General features: G+C 41.4%; 1 protein-coding gene across 1 annotated transcript; it reads left to right on the top strand.

The window, feature by feature from the left end:
• Positions 1–750: 750 nt before the first annotated feature.
• On the top strand, positions 751–3265 carry LOC104116153 (gibberellin 20 oxidase 1-D-like). Its single transcript, XM_009626953.4, has 3 exons — positions 751–1321; positions 1650–1971; positions 2698–3265. The coding sequence occupies exons 1-3, from the start codon at positions 774–776 to the stop codon at positions 2959–2961; spliced, it is 1134 nt and encodes a 377-aa protein (XP_009625248.1). The 5' UTR covers positions 751–773; the 3' UTR covers positions 2962–3265.
• Positions 3266–14139: the final 10874 nt, after the last annotated feature.

Raw genomic sequence — 14139 nt, 5'->3', positions numbered from 1 at the left:
AGAGTAACTTTTACTTTGTCAAAATAAAGTGTATATGCACACACTATATGGTTGGATTTATCTTGTAAATAAAATTTTACATATGAATGGGTACAATTTAATCTGTGGTAGTGGATTACTTAGCTTGTCTTATTTTCCAGGTTGACTATATTTTCATTGATTATAAGTGAAATATAGTGTAATTCTTCTTACATGGTGAGGATATAGATGCGAGTGTTAGGATTTTGTCCTGAAATTTTAATTTATTGGGACTTTTTTTCTTGAAAAAGGGACAAAGACTCCTAAAAGGAATAAAACTCTTTCACATGTCTTATCCTTTTCTTGGAGGAATAAATTAAAGATTTTACTTACAATAAAAATAACAACCAATGTAGTCTTTCGGAGAGTTTTGTTTAGGGTAGACTATTCTCTCAAAAAAATTATTTTCTCTTTTGATATTAGTGATGAATCATATGTAGGTCGATTGACCAAATTAAATCATAATAACTTAATTATTATGCCTAGTTTAGTAATATTTTTCTTGTCTTTTAAATTGTGGTTTTCAGGATTTGTTGTTAGCTTCCGTATGCACCATGTTATTTCGATATGAATATTGTGACACTAAATGATTTATTACATCCTAAACAAATGCTCCAATACTTTGTACCTAATTCTAACAAGATTAATTGTACGTACCCCTCCCTAAGCCCTAAAAACCAACTGTCAGAACCCCTCATGTCTATATATAGTTACAAAGATGGTCTACAAAAAGTCCATTATAACAAACATTTACAATGATTTCTTCATCATATGCAAATGCAACAATGCATGATGAAACACAAAACGAAGAAACAACATCTCTTGTTTTTGATGCACTTTTCCTTCAAAACAATTCAAACATTCCTCAGCAATTCATATGGCCGGAAGGCGAAAAGCCATGCCCTGAGCCACCACTTTCACTACATGTCCCTCCAATTGACTTGAATGACTACCTCTCCGGCGACCCCCTCGCCGTCTCCAACGCCACTCGCCTTGTCAATCAGGCATGTCGAAAGCATGGTTTCTTCCTCGTCGTTAACCATGGTATAGATTCGAAGCTCATAAATGAAGCTCATAAAAATATGGATTTTTTCTTTGGAAAACCTCTTGTGGAGAAGGAAAGAGCCAAGAGAAAGCTTGGTGATTATTGTGGTTATGCTAGTAGCTTTACTAGTAGGTTCTCTTGCAATCTTCCTTGGAAAGAAACACTTTCTTTTCGATATTCTGCTGAGGTTCCCTCTTCAGATCATATAGTCCAAAGCTACATCTTGAATGTCATGGGCCAAGAGTACACTCATTTTGGGTAAGATTTAGTGCAATATTAGCCAAAATGGTTATATTTGGCCTAATTCTTAGAACATAGCACTATCTCAAAATTTAACTAAGTTTTATAACGATATTCTACACTTACCATTTTTAATATATCACTATGCACTATGCATGTCATGTGTATGGTGCGATACAAACTTGTGCTATCAGTGTCAGGGCATAGGACAAATGGTCTAATAATTATTGTTTTATATACGTAAATATATGTCACTGTACACTTTCAACTTTTAGTGAAATCTATTTTTGGTTCCTAAGTTTGGACTAACTAGTGTTTGCTTACTATATGTTTGTTATACTTGTAGGAATGTGTACCAAAAATACTGTGAAGAAATGAGCAAGCTTTCCCTTAAAGTAATGGAGCTTTTAGGAGAAAGCCTAGGAGTGGGAAGAGCATATTTCAGAGAATTTTTTGAAGGGAATGATTCAATAATGAGATTGAACTATTACCCTCCTTGCCAAAAGCCTGATTTGACTCTAGGGACAGGACCTCACTGTGATCCTACATCCTTAACCATCCTTCATCAAGATAATGTTGGTGGCCTTGAAGTCTTTGTGGATGAAAAATGGCACTCCATTCCTCCCAATACTAACGCTTTTGTGGTCAACATTGGTGATACATTCATGGTAAGTTCAACTCTTTATTTCCTAACTACAAACAAAAATAAATCAAGGATTTAACTTTTCTACACTGTCAGTATATATAAAGAACTTTGGCGTATTTTAATTTATTGTGGCGAGTAATAATTAACTTAATTATCTAATAGTCCAGTTACTAATATAGTAGTAGTACTTTTTATGGATATTTTTCATATTTATGACTTGATAGTATAAAAAAAATTATATTGTGAACGTTTAAAAATTTAACTCGTAAATAAATAAAAGTAGATATGAAGGATCGTTATTATTCTCACGACCACACAACACTACAATGTTTAACTCAAAAACCTTAGACAAATTAAACAAGCATGAAAGTACAATAAACTTATGGTCCCAAAAGACCAACATGAGAGACAACCCTCGCATTTGTCCACTATACATTTGGTCCCAACATTAGATAACACGACATGTTTAAGCGATCATAACATGCAATGTGATGTAAAATGTCGTCTTTTTTCAAGAAGTTAACGGATATATAGATACCATTATCATAGTCACGAGATTTAAAGCATTAATGGGAAGATCTTTTCTTCGACTTGCCTTGCCTAGAGCGAAGAAAAAAAAAAGCCTCTTGGACGGCCGACCGGCCAGCCTCAAAATGCAAAGGATTCTGAGGCGAAATCTACTTTAATTTGTTATTTGATGACAATGCGCTAATGGAACTTTATTGGAATGTTGATTTTATCTGGTCAGGTAATGTCAAATGGGACATACAAGAGTTGCTTGCACAGAGCAATAGTAAACTGTAGAAAACCAAGGAAGTCTTTGGCATTTTTCCTATGTCCAAAGAAGGACAAGATAGTAAGCCCACCAAAAGAGTTGATTACGAGGAATCTACCAAGGAAGTTCCCTGATTTCACATGGCCGGTTTTTCTTGAATTCACTCAGAAACATTACAGAGCTGACAAAAAAACTCTTGATGCTTTTGTGCATTGGCTTCTTCACAAAGGCTACTAGCTCAGATATATATAATTACAACTACATATCAATATGTCCTTTCTTCCTTTTTATTTCAATTTGTTCTACGTACTAAGGTTTTGAAGAAAGGAGAAAGAAGCCAGAGGAAAAGAGCAAACAGCTGTTCAAATTGAAATATATACCTATGAACTAGAGCAGCTAGCTTCTTGAAATTTTATAAGATTATCAGCTTATATATGTATATGGCTTTTCATCTTTTTCTTTGTCTCTTTGGTTGAGTATGCCAGATTTGGTATCAAAACATTCAACTTTTTATGATATGAAAAGGCAGGACAGTTGATCATTTTGAGTTATAATACATCATAAATAGTCACTATAGGCATACTATTTATGCCTATGTACTACCTTGAAAATGTTACATGGCTGCTATAATCTTAAAAATATGGCCAAAAGTTTTCAAATCAGTTTCATTTCTTACAAAATTGGTTATTTTGCCGTCCTGGTCCGTTGGGGGAGGTTGCTTACACTCATCATATCATCCAATAAATTCCCCATAAAATTCTGATCTGAAAAGTAGTTACCCGTACTCAATATTTCATACTGCTTTACCTAAGTGATAATTAGAGGCGAGATTACAAATTAAAGAATCATGATAGTGACAAAAGTTTATGTGAAGACAAACGTCACGTCTTCATTGATCTGTGATAAACATAGTAATTTTTTTGTGTCCTTGAAATATAAGAAACAAATGGTTTACGAGACCATTCTTCGCTTTTCTATTTGTGGACACTTTATGTCTAAAGTGTAACCTTTTCTAGCTCTCCTGATCGAAGTCTTTTGCTATTGTACCACATCCAACAACTTTGCTCCCACTTTCACCCCTAAGACACCCTTGCACGTCAATCCCCCACCCCCACCCCCAAAAAAAAATCATTATTAAATAAAGGAAAAAATAAAAGACTCTCATTTTTCACATTAGATTAACAACTAATAAATGGATTTAGTGTTCATTAATGTTTTGTTTCAATGGTACTGAATTCTTACAAAAATATACTGAGGTATATACTCAGACATATATAGCAAAGACATGAACCAGATGGTTGAACTCCATTCAATTTTGAATGAAGGTTTTAATCACCTGTGATGTTGTATTTTATATATTTTTAAAGGTCAATGATTGGTAAATTGGATAGATTCGGATTATAGAGGAAATTGCCAAATATTTTAAGTTCGTCCCATCAAGAAGTTAGTACGAATAGTATTCTTGTTTTGGTCAAGCGATGAAATTTTGTTGACCACTAAGTCTATTACAGAGATGTGAGAAAGATCTGTAATGAAGTGCGTTAGGCTATAATAAGGGGAAAATGTCAAAGAATTTGACTATCCAACACAAAACTGCAATAACGCCGAGGACATTGTAAATCCCGTTTGAAACCTAATAGGCGATAAAAAAATTCAGGTTTTCAGAAACATAAATTCAAAATTAGATTAAGTAAACTGTATCTGTTTCTAATTAATCTAAGTTATAAACTGAAACAGAATTTTATGCTGAAAATGCTAATAAGGAGAAGTGGAGAACCCATAAGTGTGAGACTAGATAGTTGTGCTTTTAATTAATTCGCCAATCCAGTGGGAACTTCAAATATTCCAAGTGTCTAACCCCATTAATGAAATAACTTTGAAGTGAAATGACTAACTTTTCATTAAAAAGCTAAGGTTAGTGGTGAAGCGTCGAGCATCTTGGAGAGTGCAGCATCTTAAGGCCAATCAGAAAATGTTGACAAGAAATTTCGAGAAAAATCAGAGAGGAAGATAAAGTAATTCCACAATTCCATCATATGAATTTGACTGCATTCAAGTTTGCAAGAGGGGCATTTATACTCAGTTGCTTCATATCACAATATTCTCCGATTGACCAATATATATGTTTGTGTACGGTCAAAATCGATTCTCAGTCATAAAGACCGGTCGAGATAATGACGTTTCAATCGAAGGGTATCCATATGACAAGCTCGGACGAATCCCGAAGTAGGGATGTCGAGCTTCGAGCTATAAGACCAATCAACAGCAAAACTCGATATCATTATCGAGTCCGTGTCTGAATCGGACTACGGGGCAACACCGATCGACACAGGCCCCGAATATCGATGACCCAAGGTAGAACCGAGCTCGAACCAAGACTGGAGGTTCGATCTAACACCAAGCTCGAGCCAGTGCCAAGCTCGCAGACAAGAGCCGTTACAACCGCACAGAGGGAGAGAATCTTGGCGAGAATCAAGGAAGAGACAAATCATCATGGGTCCTCCACTATATGTATTATTTTATTATGTTGTTATAGATAAAGCAGTGATCATCTACTATAAAAGGGGGATAGACTGCAATAGACGCAGGTCTTCCAAGATACATTAAGATTTCATTGTGCTTGTTTTTCTAATATATTTCAGTCTTCCCGTCCATCATTCTCATTTTACAGCAAAAATACCTATATTGTCATTTTGTATCAAAGAAATTTGCATACCTTTAGAACCATATCTAAATTTAACGTTATCCGATTTTTCGGGTAAACAGTTTGGCGCCTACCGTGGGGCTAAGGGTAACAGTGATTGTTTGATATAAATCTACAGTACACTCCAGCTTACAACTTCAAATCAGCAATGGCTCTACCTATCGACCTCGAAGCCGGCCTTCAAGATGAAATCAACAACTTGGCACCCGAGGCTCGAATCGAAGTACTCGAAATTCGAGCCGAAATACCATTGGATGTCAATTCACAAATAGCTTTGGAGGCGAACCAGCGTTCCGAACCGGAAAGAAGCATTCAGGGCGGTACTCGACCTGTAGCTCGAGACACCCAAAACGCGGAGGAAATCAGGGCCAGCTTACGTATGATCTTCGAGATGCTGCAAGCCCAACAAGTAGCGATAGCTCAGCTACAGAGCCAAACTCGCGCACAAAGCAGGACGGATTCCAATCCACTTTGAGAAGTCACCCCCAGAACAGAGCCCGCCGTAGTGAAATCTAACAAGCAAGAATCAGGGACTACTCCCAGAATTACTAAATTACTCGAGGAACTCACAAAACGAGTCGAAGCCAACGACAAGAGGGTGGAAACATACAATGCCAGGGTCGATCAAATCCCGGGGGCTCTACCAATGATAAAGGGGCTTGATTCGAAAAAATTCATACAAAAGCCTTTTCCCTCGAGCGCGCCCCCAAAACCAATCCCCAAAAAATTCCGTATGCCCGAAATTCTCAAATATAACAATACTACCGATCCTAACGAACACGTCACCTCCTACACATGTGCCATCAAAGGCAACGATTTGAAGGACGATGAGATCGAATCCGTGTTGTTGAAAAAGTTCGGAGAGACCCTCGCAAAGGGAGCAATGATCTGGTATCACAACTTACCACCAAATTCTATTGATTCTTTTGCCATGTTAGCAAATTCGTTCGTAAAAGCACATGCTGGTGCCATAAAGGTTGCAACAAGGAAATCAGACCTCTTCAAAGTAAAACAAAGGGGTAACGAAATGCTGAGGGAATTCGTATCCCGATTTCAAATGGAACGTATGGACTTGCCACCGGTCACAGACGATTGGGCCGTACAAGCTTTCACCCAAGGACTGAACGGGCTAAGTTCGACAGCATCACGTCGGCTGAAATAAAATTTGATCGAGTACCCAGCAATAACTTGGGCAGATGTACACAACCGTTACCAATCAAAAATCAGGGTCGAAGATGATCAATTGGGAGCTCCGTATGGGCCCGTACGTCAGAACCACACAACCACTAAAAATCAGAGGGAAATCAACAGAGAACAAAGATCGAACAAAGACCGATACCAACCGTACGACACAGATTGGATGAACAACGGTTCAACACATGATACGGTTCGGAACAACCGAAGAACTGATCGGGGGCAAAATTCTCGGGGACTTATGAGCAAGAGAGGCTTTGATAAATATGCTGATCCTATAGAAGTACCTCGATTATCGGAGTATAATTTCAACATTGGTACATTCGCCATCGTATCGACCATCGGACGCATCAAAGACACCAGATGGCCTCGACCCATGCAGACCGATCCTGCCCAAAGGAATCCCAATCAAATATGCGAATATCATGGCACCCATGGCCACAGAACGGAAGATTACAAGCAACTAAGAGAGGAAGTGGCCCGCTTATTTAACAAAGGACACCTTCGGGAATTTCTGAGTGATAGGGCGAAGAACCGTTTTAGGAACAAGGAATTTGGCAAGCAAAACGAGCCAGAAGAACCGCAACACATCATTCATATGATCATCGACGGCGTCGATGCCCCTCAGGGACCGATGCTTAAGCGCACTAAAACATCGATTGTGAGGGAAAAGCGATCTCGAACTCAAGATTATACACCCATAGGGACTTTGTCCTTCAGTGATGAAAATATAGAAAGGGAATCATCCAACCCCATAACGATGCACTGGTAATATCCGTACTCATGAATAAAACTAAGATTAAGCGTGTGTTAATTGATCCAGGTAGCTCGGCCAATATCATCAGATCGAGGGTCGTAGAACAGCTCGGCCTGCAAGATCAGGTCATACCCGCAACTGTGGTTCTAAACGAATTCAATATGGCATGTGAAACCACCAAAGGCGAGATTACCCTACCTACAAACGTGGCCAGAACCATCCAGGAAATAAAGTTTCACGTGATCGAAGGTGATATGAGATATAACGCCCTTTTCGGAAGGCCGTGGATCCACAGCATAAGAGTCGTACCCTCGACCCTACATCAGGTCCTCAAATTCCCAACATCGGGAGGTGTCAAAATAGTGTACAGAGAACAACCGGTCACAAAGGAAATGTTCTCCGTCGAAGAAGCAAAATCAATATCCTCGTCTTCGACGATAAAAGGATCAGGTTCAGAAAGAGACACAATCGGAGAGCAGAACGCCAAATAGCAATCACAGACATCGGCTTCGACCCAGCCAGGTAAGCAGAGCATTGAAGAAGATGATGATGATCAATGGATCCCTCGATCCTTCGTAACCCCCGATGATTTCGATGCCACTAAATTAACAATTGAGGAACTGGAGCAAATCATATTGATCGAACACTGGGCCGAACGAAAGGTATAACTGGGAATGGGTTTGAGCCCCGAACTCAGGAAGAAACTCATTCAATTTCTTATCAATAGCATCGACTGTTTTGCCTGGTCCCATCTAGATATAACAGGGATCCCGCCGGACATAACGGCGCACCAGCTAAGCTTGAACCCTAGGTTCAGACCGGTGAAGCAAAAAAGAAGGCCCCAGTCCGAGGAAAAACACGCATTCATAAAGGACGAGGTAACCAAACTTCTCAAGATAGGGTCCATTCGGGAGGTAAAATACCCCGAATGGTTAGCCAATGTGGTGGTAGTACCTAAAAAAGGGAACAAACTTAGAATGTGTGTGGACTATAAGGATTTGAACAAAGCATGCCCCAAAGATTCCTTTCCACTGCCCAACATCGATCGCATGATTGATGCCATGGCCGGCCACGAGATCCTCACCTTTCTCGACGCCTATTCCGGGTATAATCAAATTCAAATGAACCCGGACGACCGGGAAAAGACTTCATTTGTGACCCGATATGGAACATATTTTTATAACGTAATGCCCTTCGGGCTAAAAAATGCAGGAGCTACTTATCAACGCCTAGTAAATAGAATGTTCGAAGAACAAATAGCTAAAACAACGGAAGTCTATATTGATGATATGCTAGTTAAGTCCCTGCGCGCAGAGGACCATTTGGCCCGTTTGCAGGAAACGTTCGAGATTATGAGAAAATACAACATGAGCTCAACCCCGAAAAATGTGCTTTCGGGGGACGGTTCGGGCAAGTTCCTCGGCTTCATGGTGTCAAATCGGGGAATTGAGATCAACCCCGACAAAATCAAGGCCATCAAAGACATCACCATCATGGACTGCGTAAAAGCTGTACACAGGTTAACGGGAAGAATTGCAGCCTTAGGCCGGTTCATTTCAAGATCATCAGATCGAAGTCACAAATTTTTCTCCCTACTCAAAAAGAAGAACGACTTCGCCTGGACACCGGAATGCCAACAAGCGTTACAAGAATTGAAACGATATCTATCGAGCCCACCACTGCTTCACACTCCAAAAACCGACGAAAAACTATACTTGTACTTGGCGGTATCGGAAGTTGCCATAAGCAGTGTCCTAGTTCGAAAAGAGCAAGGTACGCAATTTCCCGTTTATTACGTAAGTCGGACCTTAGGGGAAGCGGAAACTAGGTATCCGCACTTAGAAAAATTGGCACTTGCACTGGTAAGCGCATCTAGAAAGTTAAGGTCGTACTTTCAATGTCACCCCATAAGCGTATTAACCACCTGCCCACTCCGTAATATTTTACATAGGCCCGAACTATCAGGCCGATTGGCCAAATGGGCCATCGAACTCAGTGGGTACGATATCGAATATCAACCTCGTACGGCCATCAAGTATCAAATTTTAGCAGACTTCGTGGCCGACTTCACGCCAACCCTCATACCCGAAGTCGAAAAGGAACTCCTTTTGAAATCAGGTATATCGTCCGGGATATGGATCCTTTTTATGGACGGTGCTTCGAATATAAAGGGGTCCGGGTTAGGCATAGTTTTGAAACCCCCCACGGGTAACATTATTAGGCAAACTATTAAAACTATCAGGTTAACTAACAACAAGGCCGAGTATGAAGCCATGATTGCAGGTCTCGAACTAGCTAGAAACTTGGGAGCAGAAGTCATTGAGGCGCATTGTGACTCTTTGCTGGTGGTGAGTCAAGTAAACAAAACCTTCGAAGTCCGAGAAGGTAGGATGCAAAGGTATTTGGACAAACTGCTTATCACTTTACACCATTTCAAACAATGGACCCTACGGCATGTTCCACGAGAATGGAATAATGAGGCCGATGCTCTTGCAAATTTAGGATCGTCGGTCGAGGTAGATGATTTGAGCTCGGGGACTGTCGTTCAACTTTCAAGATCAGTAATCGAAGATGGGCACGCCGAAATAAATTTTACTAGCTTAACCTGGGATTGGAGAAACAAGTATATTGAATACTTAAAAAACGAAAAGCTCCCTTCAGACCCTAAAGATTCCAGGGCCCTACGGACTAAAGCTGCTCGATTTACGTTGGCTGCGGACGGAACACTATATCGAAGAACTCGATGGACCAATGGCGGTATGCGTGGGTCCGGGATATACCAATTACATCCTCCGGGAAGTAAACGAGGGCACTTGTGGCAATCACTCCGGTGCCGACACATTAGTTCGAAAAGTGATCAGAGCGGGGTATTATTGGATCGATATGGGCAAAGATGCGAAAGAATTTGTTCGTAAATGTGATAAATGTCAAAGGTTTGCGCCAATGATCCATCAACCCGGAGAGCAAATTCACTCGGTCCTATCCTCATGGCCATTCATGAAATGGGGAATGGACATCGTCGGCCCTCTGCCATCGACCCCAGGTAAAGCCAAATTTATTTTATTTATGACTGACTATTTTTCTAAATGGGTTAAAGCACAGGCGTTCGAGAAAATAAGAGAGAAAGAAGTTATAGACTTTATTTGGGATCATATCATATGCCGATTCGGGATACCCGCCGAAATAGTATGCGACAATGGGAAGCAATTCGTTGGCAGCAAAATCACAAAATTCTTCGAAGATCACAAAATAAGAAGGATATTATCAATACCATACCACCCCAGTGGGAACGGTCAGGCCGAATCAACGAACAAGACTATTCTTCAAAACCTGAAGAAGAGATTGAACGACGCGAAGGGAAAATGGAGAGAAATCCTGCCCGAAGTCCTTTGGGCATACCGAACAACGTCAAAATCCAGTACGGGGCGACCCCATTCTCCTTAGTATATGGTTCCAAAGCATTGATACCAGCCGAAGTCGGTGAACCTAGTCCCAGATTTCTATTCATGACGGAAGAATCAAATAATGAGGCTATGAACACCAGCCTTGAATTATCGGACGAAGGACGAGAAGCTGCCCTCATCTGATTGGCCGCCCAAAAGCAACGAATTGAAAGGTATTATAATTGAAGAACTAAACTTCTCCATTTCAAGCCCGGGGACTTAGTGTTAAGAAAAGTCACCATCAATACTCGGAATCCAAACGAAGGAAAATTAGGACCAAATTGGGAAGGACCATACCAGGTGCTCGAGAACGTTAGAAAAGGATCATACAGGCTCGGCATCATAAACGGCAAACAGCTATCAAGCAGTTGGAATGTATCACATCTAAAACGGTACTACTGCTAAGGTACGACCTTTTCATATTCATCTAACTGACCCATGCAGAAGTCCGGACTAGAGCTGAAGAAGATCTTTCGCTTAAAAGTACGCGTTGCACTCTTTTTCCCTTAGACCGGTTTTTTCCCAAATGGGTTTTTCGGCAAGGTTTTTAATGAGGCAACCATCGATCGTGCTGCACTTTTAACAATATTCGAGGCCTCTTTCCAACCGACCTCGAATACCGGGGGGCATCAGGGCCCTCAAATACATCGAGTTCAGATGCAAGAAAGTCATCTCACAACAATAGGGTTCCAACAGGAAAAATTGTAAGAGCCAAATGGTCAAAATGAACTATGCTCATATAGATTGGCCCAAACATAAACACATGTGCAATGACTTGAGATTTATTGTGCAACCAGAATTAAGATTCAGCCTACGGGCTACTTTCATTCCGAGTTCAAAATGATCACTCTAATATTAAGCCTACGGGCTACTATTATTCCGAATTCGAGAAAGCACTCACTCGACCATTACGCCTACGGGCTACGTTATCTCGTGTTCGAAACATGCACTCGACTGTTAAGCCTATGGGCTACTATTATTCCGAGTTCGAGCAAGCACTCACTCGACCATTAAGCCTACAGGCTACTATTATTCCTAATTCGAGCAAGCACTCACTCGACCATTACGCCTACGGGCTACGATATTTCGAGTTCAAAACATTCACTCGACTATTAAGCCTACGGGCTACTGTTATTCCAAGTTCGAGCAAGCACTCACTCGACCATTATGCCTATGGGCTACATTATCTCGAGTTCGAAACATGCACTCGACTGTTAAGCCTACGGGCTACTATTATTCCTAGTTCGAGCAAGCACTCACTCGACCATTAAGCCTACGGGCTACTATTAATCCGAGTTGGAGCAAGCACTCACTCGACCATTATGCCTACGGGCTACGATATTTCGAGTTCGAAAACATTCACTCGACTATTAAGTTTACGGGCTACTGTTATTCCGAGTTCGAGCAAGCACTCACTCGACCATTACGCCTACGGGCTACGATATTTCGAGTTTAGAACAATCATTCGACTATTAAGCCTACGGGCTGCTATTATTCTGAGTTCGAGTAAGAACTCACTCGACCATTACGCCTACGGGCTACAATATTTCAAGTTCAAAACATTCACTCAACGGCTAATAAGATACTTTTACTCTGAGTTTACATTAACTGAACCATTACATTACACCTACGGATTAATCCTTCAAAGTTTGAATCATCGACTCAACAAGCAAACCCAGGGGATACAAATCTGATCGATCAGAGAGACTACAAGGTCAACATTAGATTAAAAGTCTTCACAAAACAAAAACAAGTCGACCTCGTTATACATATATATACAAAAATTGCCTACGTGATTAATTTACGAACATGAAGAATTAGAAACTAAGCTTCCTGGTCGAGCTCTTCCATGTCCTCGAATTCGCTTTTGCTACCATCATCATCATCATCATCAGAAGCCAAGTCTTCAGCTTCCGCTTCGAGCTCTTTTGCCTTTTTTACCTCTTCGGTAAGGTCGAAACTTCGAGCGTGTATCTCCTCAAGGGTCTCCCTCCGAGACCTACACTTGGCAAGTTCGGCAACCCAATGAGCTCGAGTATCGGCGGTCTTTGCCGCTTCCCGGGCCTCCATCTGAGCAGCCTCAGCATCAGCCCGATATACAGCAATGGACTTATCCTCCAAGACTTTCGACGACTCAACCTCTGCCTTAGCCTCAGCAAGTCGTGTTTCAAGCTCCTCGATCCTCTTAGCTTGAACCGACCCCTTTTGCTTGACACTTCGAAGTTGAACATCGGCCGAAAATTATTTTGTTAAGATGGTTTCTTTTTCCGCTGCTAGGGGGTTGAGGGTCTCCTTCCACCGATTACATTCAGCTCGGATTTGATCGACTTCTTCTCGAAGTAACCCCATCTTTTCGATCTTTTGCTGCAACTGAGACAACGAAGGGTTAAATTTCACGGTTGAGTCAGACCCATACTTTAACAGAACGAGGCTCACCTGCTTATCGAGCTCGACCCCTTCTTCACGGACCTTAGCCAAATCCGCTTGGAGGTCCTTTATAGCCTCGTCTGTTTGGCTGCAAAGAAGCCGCAGGGCATCTCTCTCACCCGAGACCTTCCGGAGCTCGGCCTCACACTGGCTAAGATCGACTCGAAACCTACTAATGGCCTGCACAGTAAGAAACACGAGTCAAGTATGGAAAAGAACAAAGAAACCAAGTATGGAAGAATTATTACCCGAGTACTGAAACGCTGAGCCTCCTCTAATAAAAGAGAAGCGTCACCAATATCGGAACCTTCGTCGACTCCAGTAAAATAATCCCTAAAAGGATCCCCTGCACCAGAGCCTGCGCCGATATCGGGAGTCTTCAACTCTCGAGCTTCCTTCAACACCTCCTCAGAAAAAGATAGAAGAGAAGGCGAGTGACCTATTGTCATTGCCCCGAGCAAATCACTCAGAGCACTCCAGTCGAGACTCAGGTCTTCAGAAACAACCCCGACAGGCACAGCTGCCATCGGCTCGGGAGCTCTGGCAACCTCGATGGCCTCCGTAGATCAGACTACCAAAGCCGAGGAGCTATTTTCTTCTTCTTCTTCTTCTCTCAGTCATTGGACCGAATCAATCGAAAGGGCAATTGCTTTTCTCCTCACCCTTCGAGTTTTGGGCTTGGGGTCCTCTGATCGAGAGGAAGCTCTTCGCTTCTTATCTTCCCCCTGTTTAGGGACTAGGGACTTGTTTCCTTCTTCACCGCTCGAAGGCCTCAAAGCGGCATCCCTGGTTACGCCTGCACAAAAGGAAATCAGTAATGAATAGAACGCAAAGAATACTTAGAAGGAAACAAAAAGCAAAGCTCACCATGGTTCTTGACCTCCCATATG

This window comes from Nicotiana tomentosiformis, chromosome 1 (genome assembly GCF_000390325.3).
Source record: "Nicotiana tomentosiformis chromosome 1, ASM39032v3, whole genome shotgun sequence".
Classification (NCBI taxonomy): domain Eukaryota; kingdom Viridiplantae; phylum Streptophyta; class Magnoliopsida; order Solanales; family Solanaceae; genus Nicotiana; species Nicotiana tomentosiformis.
Note: the sequence above shows the minus strand (reverse complement) of the source record. Positions and strands in the feature narration are given on the sequence as shown.

Coding starts and splice junctions, on each gene's coding strand:
- LOC104116153 (XM_009626953.4), top strand. CDS start 774: ATGATTTCTTCATCATATGCAAATGCAACAATGCATGATGAAACACAA. Junction 1,322..1,649: donor CAAGAGTACACTCATTTTGG/GTAAGATTTAGT, acceptor TTATACTTGTAG/GAATGTGTACCAAAAATACT. Junction 1,972..2,697: donor ACATTGGTGATACATTCATG/GTAAGTTCAACT, acceptor TTATCTGGTCAG/GTAATGTCAAATGGGACATA.